This window comes from Sturnira hondurensis, unplaced genomic scaffold (assembly GCF_014824575.4).
Source record: "Sturnira hondurensis isolate 20B ecotype Veracruz unplaced genomic scaffold, ASM1482457v3 Scaffold0001872, whole genome shotgun sequence".
Classification (NCBI taxonomy): domain Eukaryota; kingdom Metazoa; phylum Chordata; class Mammalia; order Chiroptera; family Phyllostomidae; genus Sturnira; species Sturnira hondurensis.
Genome location: NW_028074503.1, coordinates 23,751,156 through 23,767,193, shown reverse-complemented (window position 1 = coordinate 23,767,193; position 16,038 = coordinate 23,751,156). Strand labels below are relative to the sequence as shown.

Genomic DNA, 16,038 nt, shown 5'->3' with positions numbered 1-16,038 from the left:
TGCTGTACTATCTCCACTGGAGAGGATGATCACAGGATGAGCCTCAAGCATTTGATGATGCAGCATCAAATGTGTGATAATCTCTGAGAAAAGAACCACCACATTACATATTCATGTTTTCAAATGCTTTCAAAGCAAAAGGGCATAATACAGGTACTTATATTTACAGTGTAAACATATCATTCTATTATTTATAATTAATGCATGCAAGCTGATGGATAATCTGGCCATTATTTTAGCCTTGCCTGGAGTGGTGTGTCTTCTCTCTCTTTAAGGGGAGCTGCCTGAATGGTCCTTTCTGAGTTTCTCGACCTGTTTCCTTGATTGTGAAACAGGGAAAGAGTCTTATTGAATTAGGTTGCAAATTTTTAACTGACAGAATCAGTTAAATGGTTGTAAAATTAATTTTTTCTTTAGAATTTTGGGTGCCTTCACTTCTGTATTTTTATTCTCTTTGGCACACGTTACGTACGATTTTCATAGAACTTTCCCAAGTGGAAACCACCTGCTGTGCGGCCGAGTGGGCCTGGGCTAACTAACTACCAAACTGTCTCCCAAGCCCTCTTCTGGTTCTCGTAACCTCGGGTTACGTGACCAGGGACCAAAAGCCTGTGCTTGGCCTTTTACTGAGGGAACGGATGCCTTGACACCTCTTTTGGCGTCTTAGTTTCTCAAACTGAGGGGCCAAAAGACGTTCCGTTTTTACATCTTGAGTCAAAACCTGCTTCTTCATTTAGACCTTTCTAGGCAAAAGCATTTTAAAAGATGCTTCAGTTTGCCCAGGGTCGATCGCTCTCTTAAACTAAAAGTTCAGATGGGGGGGGATATATAGCATATTTGAAACATTAAAAGACAAGTACGTTTTATTCCAAGTGTACCCTTCTTTCTTTTTCTCACTGTGTTGGATGGAATCTCAATTTTTAAGTCATTTTTTTCTGTTACTTTCTTGAGAAAATAAGTATGATATTATATTGCATGGTAGTTGCTGAAGTTTTGACATTTTAATAGTTACAGTTCCTTTCATTTTGGCACTCGAGTGACAGCATATAGGGCTGCCTGTGAATCCCATGAATATAAATACCTTTTTGGTTCTGTCTGGTACATTAAAAATTGCTCTAATAAATTTATGTGCAGTTTTTATCCTTTGACTTTTTCCTATGAATAGGCCCTTTTAAAACATTAACATTCCCACAGTTTAACCACTGAATGGGCTAGTTAGTTTTGTGAATGATTTCTGTAATTCTGTCTTTGCTAAGGTAAGCGGCGGGGCGGGGGCGGGGGGAGTCCTCAGGAATGCTTCCGTACTTTCCTGAATGGTTACTTGTTGGTTGGCTCAGGTTGTGTTATTAACTGACAAACACATAACTTGTCAGTATATATGTTGTGGGCTGAAAATGACATTAATACAATGTCAATTTTGAAATGATTTTATGGCAGAATTTTCAGTGAAAAGAGGGACTTAAGCATTTTCAGTATTTTTTTTGTAAACCTCATAATTGTATTTACTTGAATTGTTCAGAAAATCTGCATTCAGAGATCTGTGTATAATTTCTACTCTCCAGCAGCTTTCTGCCCATCTCTTTTCATTAATAGATTTGAACTATGAGTTTATCATCTTTTATTAATGAGATTCACATGTAAGATTGGTGCGCTTACCAGTAAAATAAAACCAGTCTAAATTACTGAAATCTGTGAATTAGGGAATGTGTAATTAAAAAATTTAGCTTCCTGACCAAACTAGAGTTTATTATTTCATAGCAGTTACAAGAAATTGCTTTGCTTTTCCTATTAGGCTTAAAGTTTTTGTTTTCTCCAGTTCTTTATTACCACATACATTTTACATGATTTTAATAATAAAATAAATGTATGACAATACTTCTTTAGGTCTGTATAGAAATTCCAAGTAGTGTTGGATTGATGTTATGTGGGTTTGCTTTAATAAAAAAGTAGCTAAATTGATGTTGTTCATATTGGAAGAGTATTAAACTAGAAGTTAAATGTGTTTATTTTTGTATTGTGACCTTGGACAGGTTATTTAGCTTCTTTGTCTTTCTGTCACCTGTACAATGAAGATATTCCTGTTTCTTCAGTTGACTTCAGGATTTTTAAAAGTAATCAAATGAGTTCTGATGTTCTCTCCCTCTCTCCTTCCCTTCCCTTCTAAAGATAAATAAATAAAATCTTAAAAAAAATAAAAAATAGAAAATAAAAGTAATCAAATGAAATAATCAAGGTGAGAGAACATTGTATAGTATATAGGTCTGTACAAATTGCAAATTATATCTAATCAACAAATTTATTAGCATATGAACAATTACTATGCTAAAGTTTTTAAATGCATTTTAGAGAGTTAAATAAATCTCCTCTTCCCTTGTTAAAATATTTTTCTTAAATTATAAAAGTCAGTTTCAACTCAATTGTAGCCCAAAAAACCCAAATTCTAAATTAGTGGATTTCAAATTAATGAAGTTCTGTTAAGTGTATACTTAGTTGGAACTTTAATTTTTAAAAATAAATTATTTCTGCCCTGGCTGGTGTAGCTCAGTGGATTGAGTGCTGGCCTGCAAACTAAAGGGTTGGTGGTTTGATTCCCAGTCAGGGCACTGCCTGGGTTGCGGGCCAGGTCCCCAGTAGGGGGTGCACAAGAGGCAACCACGCATTGATGTTTCTCTCCCTCTTTCCCTCCCTCCCTCTCTTTCTAAAAAATAAATGAATAAATAAAATATTTTAAAAAAATAAATTATTTCTATAGTGTAAACAATTTTTTAAAAATTGGATATGTGGGAACCCAAGTACTTCTATAGTTGAGAATGATAATCATAAGACTTCTTCTAGGTTGCAGTGTTCTACAACCAATTGGTAAGCTTCTTTTCTAAGATTATGTATTATTCAACCACTTTTTTTTTCTTTAATTCCTGAGGGTCAACCCATGGCCTGGCAATGTCCATTGTTGCCTCTTATGTTACTGAACAATCCAAAGCGTGGATAGATGAAGAATGAGACAGATAAGTTGTTAGGGAACAAAAACATCCAAAAGAGAAAAACTGTTGGGTGGTGGAAACTGCTGTAGGGCCACAGCCTCCTCTGGTGCTGGGCAGGACTGGCGGTGTACTCACTTCGTGGTATAGGACGCAGGTCCCCAGTGAACTTACCAGCTTAAGGGTGCTGCTCCCTTTAACTCAAGTGGCATTGCACTTGCATACCGTACTGACCTGTCACACCAGCTAATAAAATATTGTAAATAACTCTCACATATTTTCGTGTGTGACATTGATAAGGAGTAGGTATTCAGTTTATTACCTGGCCTATTTCATATATATATTTTTGGGGTTGTGGACACTTGAATTCTTAACTCAGGCTTCATATGAACTGAAGTTTGTTTCCCTACCAACAGGTTTTCTTCTTCGTTTATTTGTCAGGTTTGGAAAGCCGTTTGCCATCCAGTACTGGAGCAGTGTTGATGAATGAGGGGGGGTGCGCTCTAGCACTGAGTCCCGGTCTTTTAATTCTTTTCACTCACAAACCAGTGGCCGGGTTTCCTGAGGTTGTGGGGGACGGCAGATCTCATCCTCAAGGCTAGTGTTGTTTCCCTGCTCCTCTGTCACCTTCTGAATTGTGCCTGACACTTGGAGACGTGTTCTGCATAAGTGGCTGATGTAATCATCCATTGCGATGTTTTCCCCCATCACTGCTGAATATTGCTATGTCCGCTTCACTCTGTCATACTTGAAGTGGAGGTCAGAGTTGTTTGTCAGCGTTGTAAGGCGGAGTTTAAGTCCAAAGATCGTAAACTCTCTGTACGGTATTTCTGGATGTACATGTGATGTAACTCAAAAACTGACCGCCTGGGACAGTGAAAGAATGTAGCTGGTACTGGATAGAATTTGTTTCAAATTTACAATGGCATGATAGTAATTTGCCAGCCAGATGTACATCCTTTATGGATTCCTCTCTATAGGCCATTTTAGAGGGAAAAAATCTGTATTTGTCACTAAGGTTCTGTATTTGTATTTATCACTAATCTGTATTTGTCACTATGTACACTGTCAACACATGCTTACTTAAGTATAAAGATCACTTCATTTGGTGTCAAAGATCTGGGTTTGGAATTTTGCAAATTTAGGAATATGTGTGGGCTTATAAACCACAGTTATGTACTTTTGGTGCAAATGGTAATTGGTTAAATCTTTCTGGGACGTAATTTGCACTGCTCATCAGAACAGAGGTGTATGTCTGTTTGCCTAGCAATTTCACTTCTAGAATTTATATTGAGATAATCGGACAAGTTTGGAAATATGTATAGAAAGATTTGTATGGATAGGTGTCCATTACAATGTTTATAATAGCAAAAAATTGCTCACAATCTAATGTCCAATAAGGAGACTGAGTAAATAAACAAATAAAAATGAACAAATATATTGTTCCACACTGGAACAATATATAGTCATTAAAAATAATCATATGTTTATAGACATAGAAGAAGATCCACAATGTACTAAATGGTTAAAGCCAGTTATAAAGCCATTCATAGAGCGTAATCTTATTCATGCAGAATTGTGTATGTGTGTATTATAAAAATGTGTATATTTATGTAACTCTTGCATAGGTTATATAGCTTTATTTTTTTATTTTCTGCCCTTACCCGAGGACATTTTTTCATTGCTTTTAGAGAGGGAGGAAGGGAGAGAGGAAAACCTCAATGCAAGAGAGATGCATCAGTTGGGTGCCTTCTGTGTGCACCTGGAGTGGTGTTGGAACCCGCAACCTAGGTATGTGTCCTGACTGGGACCTGAACCCTCAACCTTTTGATTATGGTTTGATGCTCCAAATAACAGCCACAGTGGCCAGGGCTAGCTTTATTTTTTATTCAGTTTTTTAAACTTGTTATTTTGAAATAATAGAGCCACAGGAGGTTGCAAAGATGTACAGTGAGGTCCCTTTCGTCCTTCACGCAGTCTCCCCCTGTGGTAGTATCTTGCGTAACTATAGTTCAGTGTCAGAACCAGGGTGTTGACATTGGAGTGATCCCCAGAGGTTCAGCAATCAGTTACACATGCACTCGTTTGTACATGTGTGTTTACACGTGTGTTTACTCTGTATAGTTCTACTGCCCGTGTGTAGACTTGGGTAACCACCACCACAACCAAGACACTTGTTTCCAGCAAGGCTCCCTTGGGCTTTCCCTTCATAAAGACGCCTGTGCTCCCCCCTCCCCTCTCTAGCCTTGGGCTGCTGCTAGTCAGTCTTCCATCTCTATAATCTTGTTATTTCAAGAAGGTTACGTAAATGGAATCACAGAGTAGGTCACATTTTGAGATAGGCTCTTTTCCCTCAGTGCAGTGTCCTCGAGCCCCATGCAGATGGCTGTGTGTCACCGTCAGTGGTGCGTTCCTTTTCATTGCTGAGTGCCGTTCTGTGTTGTGTGTGTACCACAGTTTGTCTCAACAGTGACCCGTTGGAGGACTTTTGGATCGTTGCCAGTTTTGGGCTGTAGTGGATAAAGCTGCTACGAACATCTGTGTCCAGGTTTTGGTACGAACATACGATTTTACTTCTTTGAGATAAATGCTCAAGAGGGCAGTTTCTGGTTTGTGTGGTGAGTGTATATTTAGTCTTATACAAAACTGCCAGAGTTTTCCACAGTGGCTGCTTCATTTACACCCCCACCGTTAAAGGGGGGGGATCTGGTTTCCCTGCACCTTTGCCAGCACCGGGGGGTGTCACTGTTTCAGCAGTTCTGATAGGTGTGCAGTGTTACTTCATGGTGGTTTCTGCACGGTCCATTTTTATGATAATATAGTATAAAAGCCATTTCCTTAAAAAAAGAAAAATACCTAAATTTAATTTCTTTTCTGCCACTTATTAAAAGTTACTTAATACAGAGGGGTTTTGCTGGGTGAATAAGAAATACTGATTTCCTTTGTAATGCATTAGTGCTATATTTTGACTGTACTGAAACATTAATGTAAATAAAATCAAAGCAGATCACCTATAGTTATTTGATACAGCTGTTTGAGACTGTTTCAAAGTGTAAAAGTACTCCAAGAATTACTAAATTATGTTTTATACTTCCCTTCAGTTCCACAGTGGCAGGGTTGGTGTGAAACTGGCAAATTACTTGTAAAAAGTGTTGATAAACAAGAATTTGCAAATTTGAAAGTTTGGTACTTGTGTGTTTGCCCTATTATTGTGATTGGGTTAGGGAACTGGCATTTCCTGAGCTGTGTGCCGGGCACTCTCTGTTTATTGCCATACAGTCCTTACAACTCATGTCCTGTGAGATGGTGGCATCCTTATCTCCCTTTTAAAGATGAATAAACTAAGGTTCAAAATAAGTAACCTTTCTAGGTCAAGACAATAGAAAGTGAGAAAGCTGAACGTAAATTCTGTGGCTTCAAAGTCTGTGCTCTTTCCATTACACCAGGAGTGTGCGTTGTTTTCAGTAATAGCCGACAGGATTGGACGTCCACGCCACTGGTGTGCGTGAGCTCCTTAATCGATGACATGGTTACGTTGACAGTTCATACGCGTGGTGTTTAAGCATTGAAAGTGACCGCCCGTGAGTCCAGTGATACGGAGACATTCCCTATTCTTTGTTCTCATATTTCTTCCTAGTGTTCCAATTTACACTTGATCTTAGCCAAAAGGCCAAGAAGCGATTCCTAGTGTTCCAATTTAATACATAACTTGAGTAGAATTAAACTAGATGAGAAGGCAAGCTAGATCTTCCCAGTCTTCTCTGCTAACTGCACTTCCCAGTTACTTAAGTTTTTCATGGTGTATGTTGGTGTTCTCAGTAGAGGTGGTGTAATTACATTGATTATTTGAGATAACTTAGAAATAATTCAGCTGCATTATTGGTATTCGTTGGGGAATTTTGTTGTGAGAGTTCTCATAGAAGCATGTGGAGAGTGTGAGGTTGAGGTTGACAGATCTCTTTCTAAGGGGATTCTCTTCGTGACATCAAAGTAAGGGAGGAAACAGACTTAGAATATAGTCCAGTGATGGCAGTGGTGATGTTTAAGAACTTCCCTCCCTGGCCTGCGTGGCTTGGTTGGTTGGAGTGACGTCCTATGAACCGAAAGATTGCGGGTTTGATTCCCGGTCAGGGTATGTGGGAGGCAACCAATCGATTTCTCTCTTGCTCTCTCAAAAAACAATGCATTTCTCTCTAGTTGTGAAAAAATTTTTTAAGATTTTATTTATTTATTTTTAGAAAGGGAAGGACAGAGGAAGGGAAGGAGAGAAGCATGCATGTGAGAGAGAAACTCCAATGGGTTGCCTTGCACAGGTGCTGCAGCCAGTGACCAGACCTGCAACCCAGTCACGTGCCCTGGCCTTTCACTTTAAAGAACAATGCCAGCCACCTGAGCCATACTGGGCAGGGCTAGTTGAACTTGAATAACCGCTTCCTTGCTGAATTATCTTCAGGGAAACCCACTGAAGGTTCTTAAAACTGTGAAAACAATTCCTAGACTCATTTTACATTTTCTTGGGATGATATATATGTGCGGCTTGTGGGCATAGCTCTCCAGTCCTGTAGGTCTCGTTGTTCATTGGGGGGTCACCAGCCAAACGGGGCTCCTGTTGTGTGACTTCCTCTGTTTGTGTTGCTGCTGGAAAGCAGCCTATTCGGGCTGAGGAGGAGGAGCCCGATAGGCTGTCACAGAGATGGATTGCTTTCCCACGGAGCCAGGCCTGGTCTCTGGGTCGGTATAGTTGTTTATCCAGGTTTAGTTCATTTAGCAAAAGTTAGAGCAACAGGTCACTAGTTTGAAGTTTTTAGCCTTACTCTCCCGTTACTGACATTTTGCCAATTGACCTGGAATTGAGGAGTTCATGTACACATACAGTAAGTTTGAGGCTCCTCGTCTGGTGCTCATTTATTTCATCAGTACTGGTATGAGTGTTCACCTGCTGCCTCTTCACCTTGTTTGTGCTTCCAGTGCCCCAAGTCTACCTTCAGAACCAGCACTCGGTTCCTAATTGTCTTGGAAACATTGGCATACTCTGCGGTACCAATTTAGTTTTATTTACTGCAAATGGTGATTGTTGGTTGCCTGCTGCCAGGAGATCTGGGCTCATTTGTCAAACTAAAGCAGTTCTGTGTGAAGCTGCCTGTCACACGCAGCAACGGTTACCAGCCACCCCAGTTGCTAGCCACCTCATTTTAGCTCTAAATCAAGCAAATAGGAAAGATTATGCGTAAAATGTTCCAAGAAGTTTAGAAAATTGGAGGTTGGAGAGGTGGGATGAAGGACTTCTATTCTAACAATCAGTGGGTTGCTTTTGGCAGGGGTGTGCCTGGCTGATTTCCTTTGTAGAAATAAGTGAGGCTGCAGAGTGCAGAAGTTGCAGGGACACTGCCAAACGGGGCTCTGCAAACCCTTTATTTGGTAGGTAATGACCAAGTATTTGTCTTTTGGCTGAGCCACCGGACCAGGCATGGCAGGGCAGCATGGGTGAATGGGACATTTCCCTGTTCTCACGGAGTTTATAACCTGGGCACTCCACGGGCTTGCGACCCGGAGTGGCGTGGCGATTGTTGAGGAGGCAGCGGTGCCCTTTCAGATCCCGCCCTGTGTGGAGACCCAGCCTGAGGGGCCTCATCACCCAGTGGCAGGTGCTGGCTGGCTCACCACCAGAGGGAGCTTTCCTAGGGAAGCGGGATAATTCCCAGTCTTTCCAGACTGCTTCAATGAGTGTTCTAAGAAGCATTTTAATAAAAATTTAAACTTGGGGGCAGACCTTGCCTTGAGAGCTGGAGAGTGTCAAGTGTTTCTTGAGGAACCCGGGCAGGGGGGTGTTGGGGGAAGGGTATAATTTTGTTCTTTGGTAGTGAAGTGTCTGACATTCATTCACTCAGTGCCTGCTTTGTACCAGGCTGGGAGCCCTTGGTTGAACAAGGAGGCTATAGATGGGTGGGTAATTGGGCAATCTTGCTGCTCCTGGCTACCGTGTGCTCAGTTTTATGGTTGGGTGCTTCTGGGGTAGAATCCAGACTCTTTCTCATCTGGTCTTAGATGGTCAAAGAAGATTTTTTGGAAGAAATAATGTACAAATGAACCTCACTAACGCATGTGGAATTAATTAATCCCCTTTTAAGGCTAATATTGTATTAGAAATCAATCAGAAGCCTGTTTGGGAACCTTACTGTTGAGAACAAGTTGAGAAACGGAACTCTGTATTGCAGCCATCTAGTATATTTCTCCAGTGGTGATTAATCTTCACTTCCAGAACATGCCAGGCTCTCTGTGACTGCCGTGCCTTTGTGTATACTATTCCATGCCTTTGTGTATACTTGTGTGTGGAAAGCCCTCTCCTTTGGTCTGCCCGACTGATTTCTTTTGCTTCTTCAGGACAGACAGGTTAATTCCTCCAGGATGCCTTCCTTGACTGCTCCTAGGGTGAGTTGGATGCACTTCCTGTGAGCATAGGCACAGGGCTGGTCTTGATTTTCATATTCCCCTGTATCCAGTTATCTGCTGCTTCTTCCTTCCATGTACCCTGGAGACAGAGGCAACATCTTTCACAGAGCTCAGGGCATCCAGGTAGTTTGTTGAGTGAGCAAATTCAGAAGCTTTTGTAGGTTATAGTCACACACATATATGTATAATTGAAGCTCTCGGTTCCAGCCAGCTTTGAGAGTGTTATTGACCGAACAAAGGAGAAGCACCAGTGAAACAGCTTTTATGTGTGTGGTCTAATTATTAACCTCATAAAGCTCCTCATAGTCTTTTGCATGTTATACCTCTTTATTTTTTTTTTGCCTGAGTAACCAATAAACTGAGTAATTCATAGTTCCCACTTCTTGCCAAGTACTAATGTGTATGATTAAATCTGACCACAGTGATTTATTAATCAGAACCTTTTGGTTATTAACAAAAATCAATTTGATTTAGCATATACCAGAAAGAGAGGCTCGTGTGATGAGGAGACAGGGTGCTGCTGTCTATTAGCATCCAAGACCAGAGAAACACGGCGAGGCTTTGGGAGGAGCTTCATTCATTTTCCTACTAACTGGTTTTCTCTGCCGCTTAGTGGGTGGAGGGTGGCTTCCCATAACCCTCAGCTTTCTACGCAGATTCCAGCTGTCAGGAAACCCGTTTTTCCATCTCAGTTCTAAATTCCCCAAGACTCTTGTGTGACTTACATTGGATGTCCGTCCCTGACCCAGTCACCTGTGGCCAGGGGAGTGGGGTCTCGCCGAGGAGCCTGTCTGCCTCTGCTCACCCCTGAGCGGGGGTTGGGGACAGGGAAGGAAGGGTTAGGGCACGGCCCACAGACATGTGTTGGAGGCGGGCAGACACTCTAAAAATATCTAATGCCTGTAAACACTTTACTATAGGTTATTTCCAGGTTATTTTGGCTATAAAATTTTAATCTTAGATGAAATTTTAAGATTTAACTTTGAAAAGGTATTTATCTTTTAGGATACGAATATAATTTGAGATTCTTAAGGTGCTGGCATACCCACTGAAGGAGTTAGTGGGTCTTAGCTTTGTTTACGTGACCATGTGTAATGCTTTTTGTACGTGATACTGTCTTAATTGCTGGAGACAGTTTCTTGAGCAGCCCCATTAGGAATATGTAAGGCATTCATGGATTTGAAAGCTTTGTAGTAGCCACATGAAAAAAGTGAGGTGAAATTACTTTTAATAATATATGCAACATTTCATTGAACCCAGTGTGTACTAAATATTATTTTGTGGACATCAGGATTAATAATGAAGTAGCTTCGTTCTTTGAAATCTGGTGTGTATTTTACATTTCAGCACATCTCAGTTTGGACTAGCCATGTGCCACACTACGTGTGGCCAGTGGGCAGCATACTGGACAGCAGAGTTCTCGAGATGTCTAAAGCAATTCATGTTCTTCCACAGTTTTTCCAAAATTTTCTTGTCGTATGCCTTAATGCTCATGTTCCTTTCTTTTTAAAAGTGTGCTTCATAGCAACAGCAGTGAGCTCTACAAGGAAGGGATTTTTAAAGTGGCCCTTGAAGAGTTGCCCATTTGGAGGATTCCCTGTACCCTGCTGTGTGTATTTGCAGAAAAGAACGCAAAATTTTTAAACCAGTCACCGGACTCTAAAGCTAGTTTTTCCTGTATCTCCAATCCCTAGATACAATCCCTAGATACAATATTAAACTCCTTGGAAGCCGCAAGTTGCTTGTCTGTATTTTTTCTTCCTTCCCTTGATTGCATACGCGTTAGGACAGGCCAGTGGCAGGGCCCGGGGGAGGGGAGGGGACGAAGGGAAGGGAGGCAGCTCCTCTATGGCTGCTTAAAAATCTCCATCTCCCAAAAATAATGGCATTTTTTCTAAGTATGTATAATCAGTCCCATCACCAGTACTGCCCTCGCACATGGGCTGATGGGGCCCCCGCCTTTGCTCTGTACTGTGGAGTGCCTTCATTGAATTTTTCTGTCCCCAGCCCCACCCTTCCTCCCTGCCCCAGTGCCTGAAAGGCGGGGTGCCTGAGCCCTTCTTCTTCAGAAACCCCATATTGAGAATTACAGTCAATTTCCTAATTACATTGGAAATAGAAGCTTCATTTTATTTTGCTGGCTTTATTGTTCACCATATATATCTATCATATTTTCCTTCTGAATTCCTTTTTTATTTTTTGTATGTTCCTTTAACTGGTGACTGTGTACATATTTGGTGTTACAGTTATTAATGCCGTTCTTCTTCTGTCTCTCTAGTACTGACCTGAAGCTCTTGGAGGAGGCAACCGTTTCAGTCTGCAGGTCTTTAGGTAAGAGGGGGAAATGAGCGTGTGCGTGTGTGTGTTTGTGTGAGTATGTAGGTGTGTGTCTTTGTGTGTGGACATTTATGGGAAGTACTCTGTTATGAATTTTGATAGTGTAATATGAGTTGAATTAATGAAGTGATATATTGATGATGATGATGATAATTACTTCTATTCCTGGTGCTCATTGAAGCCACTAGAATGTACCGTTCATTCATTAGCAGTAAGACACCTGTTTAATTAATTTGCAGTAGTGGTAATAGACACTTCTAAACCATAGAGTCTCTTTCAGCTTACTCTTTTTTGTGAATTTTGAAATGCAGAGATAAAACAAAATAGTAAGTTAGCTTTGTAGTTACGTGGACAGTTCATATGAAATATAGGTCAATCAGCCTGTGATTTGCCACCCACACAGACTGTATTTGCTGTTGTGGCTCTGTTAACCAGAGTGATTACCCCTTGTGAATAGGGCAGTATAGTAGGAAGCTTCTTGAATTGGTGATAACAAGGCGGTGGTGTGGTAAATGCAAAGGCTCTGAAATACTTTTACGATCTTCATTTCAATTCTGCTACTTATTAGTGGAGTCTTAATTTTCTCATCTAAATTTCTGGATTCCTGTGAAGAAAAAAAATCAGATAGTGTATGAAATATCCAGTGTAATATCTAGTATCTTATCATTATGTTCACCATTTATATCAACAAATGTCACTCTTTGGGGGGATGTTATTTCTCAAATGCTTTATTTTCAAGATTGTAGCAATTGGAAAGGAATGTGTATGCTTTTAAAATGTAGATAATTGTACTTGCATTGCATTGTTGCTTTGAAAATTGGGGATAATATGTTTGCAAAATGCTGAGTGTACAGGACTTCTTGAGTGCTAGTGCCGTTCTGTTACTAAATCAAGTTGTGTGGGTAAGCTCGTGTCAGCTATGCGGCCAACTCCCGGGTGAGGTACTTTGCCACAGTCTCTGATGGTATGTTTTTGCTTTTAAAAACAAATTATGTTGGTAATGATAGAGGTGTAATTGTAGCAGTTGCCTTGAACTTTGCGGTCACAACTATAGATGAGAGAATTTTGTGCTAAATAGAGCTGGCTTTCAAAAATTGTGCCCATTGATAGATGAATGGATAAAGAAGAAGGAGCATATACAGTGGAATAACACTTGGCCATCAAAAATGAAATCATACCATTTGCAACGACATGGATGGACCTAGAGAGTACTACGTTAACAGCAATAAGACAAAGACAAATAATATGATTTCATGTATAGGTGGGATCTAAAGAACAAAATAAAGGAACATACAAAATAGAAACAGACTCAGAGAACATTTTGCTGGTTGCCAAATGAGAGTGGATTTTCAGGGATAGGGAAAAAAATAAAAAATTATTAAGAGAAAACCTTACGTAGCAGTTTGCTGAACATTAAAGGAGTTTATGTAACAGTGATATCACTGCATTTATGAGGATCATGGCTTATAAGGTGACCTTGGATTTTTTTTTAAATAACATTTTAGCCCTGGCTCTTCTGGCTCAGTGCATTGAGTGCCGACCTGTGAACCAAAGGGTCACCAGTTTCATTCCCAGTCAGGGCACATACCTCGGTTCCCAGTAGGGGGTGCGTGAGAGGTAACCACACATTGATGTTCCTCTCCCTCTTTTCCCTCTCTTCCCCTCTCTAAAAATAAAATAATTAAAATCTTTAAGAAAAACTATGAATTATAAAAGAGTAACACTTTAAATTGGAAGTAATATTTACTCATTATACAATACATAGTAACGGAAAGTACTAAACTGTAAAAAAGTTGGGTAATTGCTCATAATTCCACAGTCCTGACATAGCCATCATTAAAATTTTGTATATTGCCTATTATTATTAATTTTTTGATATACTCTTACATACTACCTACAGTTTTAATTTGTTTTTCACTTGGATTATATTTAAATACATTATTATATACTTAAAAATACTTTTGGGAACAGCAAAAAAAAAAAAAAAAAGATGCCAGAAATGTAACAATGGAGATACTGTTAAAATACAGGAAATCTCCCTGACCAGCATGGCTCAGTTTTTTGAACATTGTCTTTCAAAGTAAAAGGTCACTGGTTCGATTCCCGGTCAGGGCACATGACTGAGTTGCGGCCCAGTCCCCACTTGGGGTGTGTGCAAAAGTCAACCAATTAATGTTTCTCTCACACTGATATTTCTCTCCCTCTCTTTCCCCTGTTATTTATTTATTTATTTATTTATTTATTTATCTATCTATCTATCTTTAGAGGGGAAGGAGAGAGGGAGAGAAACATCAATGTATGGTTGCCTTTTTTTGTGCATCCCCTGCTGGGAGTTGGCCTGCAGGGAACTGGAGTACAACCCAGGCATGTGCCCTGACTGGGAATCGAACCGTGATCCTCTGGTTCGCAGGTTCCCCCTGTTTTTTGGATTTTAAAAAAAGTCTTTAAGATACAGGAAATCACTACTAATCTTCTGTGATGTTTTTCAGAGTATTCCATTTGTATTGATTTATATGCACAGTTACATATAAGTGGTATTATTTATATGTTGTTTTCATTCAGCAGTATTCAGGAACTTCTGTTCATGTCAATAAATGTAAATGTTTATCAATTTTAAGGGCTGTGTAGCTATACAGAAAATTCTATTGTCTGAAAATGTTTTTATTTCTTAATTGCTTGTGGAGTATATGTTTGCTGGGTATAAAATTCTGGGTTGGCATTAATTTCTTTTCCACACTTTAAAGATATTTTTCTGCTTCTCATTTTTGTACAGGTGAAAGCTGTCAATGTTATTATTTTCCTTTGAAAATAATGGAATTTTTTTTCTTCAGGATATTTTAAAGTTTTTCCCCTTCTCTTTGGCTTTTACCATTTTAGAATGATTGCTGAGGAGTGGTTTTCCTTCTTTCCTTCCTTCCTCTCTCTGTTTCTCTTTCTCTTTCTCTCTCCCTTTTGCTGCTTGTGGTTTATAGAGCTTCTTAAATCTGTGGGTTGGTATCTGTCACCAGGTTTGGAAAAATTTCAGCCATTATTGGTTTCTATACTGTTTCTATCTTATCCTGTTTCCCCTCTCCTCTGGGGCCTCTGTTATACTTCCTTTAATATTTTTATTGTGTTCCATATGCCTATTAGGGGCTGGTGCGTGTGCTCTCTCTCTCTCTCTTTCTTTTGTATTTTACAATTTTTTTCTCTCTCTGATCATCAGGAATATATTATCTTTTAACCTGTCTTTAGTTTACTAATCTTGTTTCTTGTTGTATGTCATCTGCTGTTAAATTCATCTATTGTTCCCTGGCTGGTGTGGCTCAGTGGCTTGAGCTCCCACCTGCGAACCAAAGGGTTCCCCACATGATTTGCAGTCAGGGCACATGCCTGGGTTGTGGGCCAGCTCCCCAGTGAGGGGTGATCATGGAGCAACCACACATTGATGCTTTTCTCCCTCTCTTCCCTCCTTTCCCCTCTGTCTAAAAATAAATAAAATATTTTTTAAAAAGTTATCTATTGAGTTTTTTTACAATAAAATAAAAATTTAATTTTAGAAAAGCTTTTAGATTTACAGAGAAGTTGCAAAGCTATATATAGAGAGTTCCCATATAATTCTCATCAGTTACCTCTATTGTTAACATCTTACATTAATGTGGTACATCTGTCACAACTAGAGAATCAACACTGATACTTTACTATTAACCAAACTTAACACTTCATTCATGTTTCATTGGTTTTCTCCTAATTTTTTTTCTTTTCCAGGATCTCATTCAGGTTACCACATTACATTTAGTCATCATGTTTCCTTACCCTCCTCTGGTCTTCAACAGTTTCTCAGATTTTCCTTATTTTTGATGTTTCAGAGTTTTGAGGAGTACTGGTAGGGCATTTTTCAGAATGTCCTTCAGTTNGAATGATTGCTGAGGAGTGGTTTTCCTTCTTTCCTTCCTTCCTCTCTCTGTTTCTCTTTCTCTTTCTCTCTCCCTTTTGCTGCTTGTGGTTTATAGAGCTTCTTAAATCTGTGGGTTGGTATCTGTCACCAGGTTTGGAAAAATTTCAGCCATTATTGGTTTCTATACTGTTTCTATCTTATCCTGTTTCCCCTCTCCTCTGGGGCCTCTGTTATACTTCCTTTAATATTTTTATTGTGTTCCATATGCCTATTAGGGGCTGGTGCGTGTGCTCTCTCTCTCTCTCTTTCTTTTGTATTTTACAATTTTTTTCTCTCTCTGATCATCAGGAATATATTATCTTTTAACCTGTCTTTAGTTTACTAATCTTGTTTCTT

The 16,038-nt window shown here is 39.7% G+C and overlaps 1 protein-coding gene across 2 annotated transcripts in view; it reads left to right on the top strand.

Annotated features, from left to right (window-relative positions):
* The window catches only part of DYM (dymeclin), a 281,550-nt gene that overhangs the window by 24,835 nt on the left and 240,677 nt on the right, over positions 1-16,038 (top strand). For both annotated transcript variants that reach the window (XM_037034043.1, XM_037034035.1), the window contains exon 3: positions 11,707-11,759. In XM_037034043.1, the coding sequence (XP_036889938.1) occupies positions 11,707-11,759 (53 nt within the window). The remainder of the gene's footprint in view (positions 1-11,706; positions 11,760-16,038) is intronic.